Source organism: Oreochromis niloticus, linkage group LG16 (assembly GCF_001858045.2).
Source record: "Oreochromis niloticus isolate F11D_XX linkage group LG16, O_niloticus_UMD_NMBU, whole genome shotgun sequence".
Lineage (NCBI taxonomy): Eukaryota > Metazoa > Chordata > Actinopteri > Cichliformes > Cichlidae > Oreochromis > Oreochromis niloticus.
In genome coordinates this window covers 25243336-25249335 of record NC_031987.2, presented here as the reverse complement: position 1 = coordinate 25249335, position 6000 = coordinate 25243336, and the positions used below count along the sequence as shown (strand labels likewise).

General features: G+C 38.2%; 1 protein-coding gene across 1 annotated transcript in view; it reads left to right on the top strand.

Annotated features, from left to right (window-relative positions):
* Positions 1–243: 243 nt before the first annotated feature.
* Positions 244–6000, top strand: part of LOC102077044 (Fc receptor-like protein 4) — a 66080-nt gene continuing 60323 nt past the window's right edge. The window contains exons 1-2 of the mRNA XM_025903686.1: positions 244–515; positions 1016–1051. Coding sequence (XP_025759471.1) covers positions 449–515; positions 1016–1051 — 103 coding nt within the window. The 5' untranslated portion in view covers positions 244–448. The remainder of the gene's footprint in view (positions 516–1015; positions 1052–6000) is intronic.

Below are 6000 nucleotides of genomic sequence, written 5' to 3'. Positions count from 1 at the left end.
ACCATGCGGCCTGGTTTGCGACAATATACGGAGAAGGGATGCTTAATGTGGGTCACCTAAACAAAAAGGTTGAAACCAGTTTGAACCAGACACGCTGTACCCTTTTTTTCTCACCACATTTTAGTGGTTAAAGCAGAAACAGGCTCTCTGATTCAGTTTAAAAAACACCTCAATCTCATTTCCTTTTAGCTAAACTGACGTCACAAACAGTGGAAAGAAACAAGTAGTTTAAATTTTAGGATAAATATTAAAACAAAGATTTTCATGACAAGAGTAGTTTGGGTCTTTCTGGTTCGTAAAACAAAGAAACATTTCTCATTTCCTCACTTTATAGACTTATGAAAAGGAACATTTCTCATAAAGCTATAGGGGAGCAAAGCCAAACGGCAGTGTCTCACAGAATCAGGAAGGAGGCGTGTCCAACGAGATGTGACTATGATGTTTGACTATGATCAAAATGTCAATAATACCATTAAGAGAAAGAATGAAAGAAATAACACTGCTGTGGCTGCTCTGTAAGTACAACATAATGAATTATTACTACACTAGCTGACATCTGCACTGCAGTTCTGTTGAGTTTGATTCCAATAACATTTAATTTCATTTAAGTTGTTCTGGTACTCCTATAAGCATTTTTCAGCTCCTATGATATTCTTTAACAAAGTCTAAAAAGAATAAAAAAGAGAATTTAAGAAACAACAGTCTTAAATATTATTACGGTCCCCACAAACTCTAACCAAGCTACATTTTAGCTTCATTTTGTGTTTTTTATGTAAAATTTATTTTTTAAATTGACATTTTTAAAAATGATGTTATTAAAACACTTCTGTCAGCTTAGATTGCTTTTAAACTACAGTGTTTCCAGTTTTGAGAGATGACTTTTAAAGCATGTGTGGAGTGTGGAGTTAAAAGCTTTAAAAGTGGAGTTTAGTGACTTTAAAAATGGTTTTTATGCTTTGTGCATGCCTTCCTGAGTCTAAAACCTGAAACTAACCTGAGTATCATTTCTCTTTAGTTGTGACCTTATTACTGATCTGCACAACAAACCAAGGTCAGTAAACTTTTGTCAAAGTTGGAAACTCAGCAGCTCTAATAAAAGAAAAGTCTGTAAAGTGCTTTAGGAGAGCTCACAGAGGCTTTTCATTGGTGGGATAGATCAGATTTTACCTTGCCTGCAGTTATCGCCATATAAAAATGCATTATTTTTGGATCTTTGTCACATTTTTAATTTTTCATAGTAATGGGATCCAGAAAAGAGAAGTAGTTACACGTTACTGTTGTGCATGTTGTGGTGAAACTCAGAGACATCACATCCTGTCCCACTTTCATGTCATACTGAGACAGTACAACTTTAACCCCTTAACATCCAGAGCCTTTTTTTTACAAAACAAAACAAAACAAAACAAAACAAACAAACATGATATTCTTGGAAGCACTGTGTTTGTTTTGATGCACCCAGATTTGGATATTATAGTAATATCTCAGTCACTTTGGTGCTTTTCTCACATCACTATTAACATTTGCACAGCAGTGCATTTCTCAAAACATTTGGTGCAAACTGCAAATCCTAGTGGAAAACCTGCAAAAGCAAGTCACTTGCTCAAAATTGATAATCCATTCCTCAAAAGCAAGTATTCATGTCAATGAAACTGCTAGTGTCATCAAAATGAGAAGTCTTGACACCATCTTGATGAACAAGATAGTCAATTGGCTTTGTCATGTTTCCATTATGACAGTGTACAGTATTCTCTCAGTGTTTTCCAATGCAAAAAAGGTCAGAACTCAGTGACACTACCTGAAAGTGCTCAAGACAGCACTATGCACTTTTTGTATAGTCGTGTACAGTAAAATTGCAGTAATGTACACTAAACATGAGATATTATGAGATGTTGGATTACTGTCCAATACTATACATACCTGTTCTCCCTACAAAATTTTTGACTGATTAAATTCACAGTGTTGTTCCAACATTTGGTTGGATCCTCTGACCAACTTCATCCATTGTGAGACAGTGATTGACAACATGGTCAACAAGTGTTGCCCTAATTTCATTAGGGATCTGCCTATGTATATGGTATCTTCTCCCCCATCCCCAGTTTTGTCCCACCGCATCCTCACCCCTCTTCCACGATGCTGACCTTCCATTTCTGTGTCACAGAATTGTAGAAATGATTCATACTATGTCCTGCTCGGTTCATATGTGCTTGCCAATTGAGGGTTCTTGGGATCGATCCATGAGTGACTGTGAACAAGTGGCTTGTCATTGGTTACAACTATTACTTTACACTCCTCCTCGTCAGTGAAAGCTCAAGTTCACCTGAGAGAAAATGTTCAATTTAGGGGACATTTCCAGGAAAAAATAATAATGCTGGGCAGCATTTGAAAACTAATTCACCAATTTTGTATGTAATGATTCAAGCAATGAAATAAAGACTATTAGTTTTATTGGGAACGACTATTCACCATCCAAAAGTACAGTTCATTTTGACTGACATGACATAAGCAAATGATAATGTTGTTGACAGCAGAGAACTGTATGAAAGCAACTGATACATGTCCAAGAGCATTTGCAATTTGTTCAGAGGAAGGAGAAATTGCTACTATATTGTGTACAAATGACTAAATGTTGTAGAGGTTGCACTAATGTTTTTAAGAATTTTCATTCTGATCTGACCTGGCATCTTGATTGTTGTTTTGTCACAGGGAAAGCAGCATGTGCTTGACAAGCACAACTATCCAAACTAGTTTGTTGATCAGTAAATGTAATGAGTTGGTCATCTGTAAAAATGCTCTTCAGATTGTCTGTTTTGAGTATTGTTCTGTGCATCATTACAAGGTATGTAAGTTCTCCAGTTTATGTTAACTGTTAAGTTAATTTTAGTACATTTTAAAAATATACATAGTTACTGTATGTATCATACTGTATGCATCGTGTATGTATCATACACAAATGAGTGTATGATACAATCCATGGTAGCATATAACACAGTAACGTGACAACATGTACCACTGGCATATAATTTGAAATTTAGTCACTATTTTCTAATAATACTGACTGTTAGGAGCATCAAGAAAGTGAAAAGTGATGTTTGTTGGCTCTAAAAGTGAAGCAATCTCGATAGACTCCCATGTTAAAAGGGCCAGTTTTATAACAGTTTCATAATAGAATAGAATAGAATAGAATAGAATAGACTAATCTCAAAGTGTGAATGCGATTGTCTCAGACACTCTCTTGGCTGAAGTTTTCATGATTTTCTGCATCTTCTTCCAGCAGCTAGAAAGTAAAGAAGGAGAAATGGACTTATATTGATAGGCAGAGAGATTGAGCTGGAAAGTCAGAAATTGTGCAGCAGGCACCTGAGTGCATTGAGGCAACCGCTGTTGTGTTTTGAAGATATATAAATAAAACTTGATTAAGTTAAGCCAGCCAGTGGATATAGAGCTCCAATGCTCTCCCATTAAATCAAATGAGTGGGAATGTCAAATGTTCCAAAAAGCAGCAAACCAATCTGGAAAACCATAAACGAAATGTCAATCCAAGTCAATAACTGACAATTTAGGAACGGTGCTACCTGCACACTGCTATGAGTCGCAAGCTGTCCGACAGAGACGCAGCCAATCACAGTGGTTCGTGGTTTTAAAAGGTTTGCAATTGTTAAGAAATATGGAGGATGTTTTCTCCTCTCCCTCACAGCTCATCTGACAGTGAGCCCCAACCGATCTCAGTTCTTCGAAGGAGACTTTGTGTCTCTGAGCTGTGAGGAGGACGACAGCTCTACGAGATGGAATCTGACAAGAAACACAAGAAAACAACAGAGGACTCAGTGTGGAGTTCGGTGGGGAATACCAGCTGGTTCCTCCTGTAACATCAGTTATGTCTTTCTACTGGACAGTGGAGTTTACTGGTGTGAGTCCAGAGAGGGTCCCATCAGTAACATGGTTAACCTGACAGTCACTGGTAAGCTGAGTGTGTGGAGTTAGTGTTGATGAAGCTGTGTGTAAATGGATGAAATGCTGTAGTTTGTCTCTGTGTTGAGGTGGATCAGTGATCCTGCAGAGTCCTGTCCCCCCTGTGATGGAGGGAGATGACGTCACTCTGCTCTGTAAAACAAAGAATTCCTCCAACCTCCCAGCTGCTTTCTATAAAGATGGAGTCTTCATCGGGAAAGAGCCTACAGGTCACATGACCATCCAGCATGTTTCCAGGTCTGATGAAGGCCTCTACAAGTGTGACATCAGCGGTCATGGAGAGTCTCCATCCAGCTGGATCACTGTCACAGGTGAGGAGCTTCACTCTGATTTCACCTTTTGAGGTTTTTTATTTATGTATTCACCTGAACAGATGGGATTCTCTCTGTAGGTAGACCTGCAGTCAAAGCTCCACTTCCTGCCTTAAAACCACCCATCTTGAGCACAGCTTCAGCCCAGCCCACATCTGGAGCTCTGCCCTCTGCCTCAACACACTCACAGCTCACGCTGACCCTGGTCCGCTACCTAGTGGTGTCCTGTCCATACTTTATCTCCACTCTCCTCATGGTGTCTTTATATTTATCCAGAGCCAATAATCAATGACCTAATAACCGAATGATTGGCAGCTGTTAATTGTTTAATTCTTTAAATAGAATAATCTAACTTTCCTTTCTGACCTTGCTGGACTCCATGAAATGCCTCCTGTGACAGTGATGATCCCACCTACACAGGCTTAACAGGGACTGGACCAGGAGATTGATGATGTCACAAAGACATAGGGAGTGTCATGCCTCATTTTTTACTCTATGTTTCTTTTGTTGAAATACTTCCAGAGCAGGTTCACAAAAGTTTGACTGTAGATTTATTTATTCTCACTGGTCTGCTCATCTCTGATTAACACAGCAGAAGCATGAAAGTCACAAAGTTACTGTATGACCCATTAACACACTCTTAGTATCAAACTCACCCTGAATAATGATGCAGATACTCTTTAAGATTTGCTTTAATGTTTTAGTGATGGGCTCTGTGATTGGTCTTCTGATCTGGAAAGACTCATGCATACCTTTGATTTAAATTGGACTATTGTTACACACTGCATAGCAGAGTTACTCATTAATCTTTTATCCATTTACATTGACTGAGAGAAGAGATCACATTAGTACAGTGTCAGCAGGCTTGCACTAGTTTAGTTGCACTAGTTCCCTGTGAATGATAGAATTCAGTATTAAGACGCTGTGTTTAAAGCCTAAATGGTATCAAACCTGCATATGTGGTAGAAATAGTGTGTGTCTGTATTTTCCCTCCAGATCATTAAGGCCCAACTGACACAACTGACCCCCCCCCCCACACACACACACACACCCAACAGTTTTCAGACTCAGCTAAAGACAAACCTTTTCTGTCTCTGTGTTTTTAGACCTCTAATTTCTGGAACTGTGATTGAAGGATTGGGTGCTCTTGGGTTATTTCATATACAGACTGAATATGTATATTCTCTTTTTTATTTTCTAGACAGAATTATAAAAACACATTGGTTTTAAATGTGTTATAAATGAAATTTACTCACAAACTTACTATTAATTTGTTTCTGTGTGTACCGGCTAGTAAGGGTTGTGTGCTAACCACATCATGGTTGGGGAAATTATCATGTTCATAGACTAGATAAATACGTTCATATTTTATACTTATACTTATACTTTTATACTTATACTTACTGTTTGTATATTTCTGTTTTCTTTAAAAAACACAGCAGACAGCTGTAGTTAATAAGCTAAAACTCTAGATTGCTATACAGGGTCGGCCATTTATATGGGTACACCGTAATAACATGGGAATGGTTGGTGATATTAAAGTCCTGTTTGTGGCACATTAGTATATGTGAGGGAGCAAACTCCTCAAGATGGGTGGTGACCATGGTGGTCATTTAGAAGTCGGCCATCTTGGATACAACTTTTGTTTTTTCAATAGGAAGAGGGCCATGTGACACATCAAACTTACTGGTAATGTCACAAGAAAAACAATGGTGTGCTT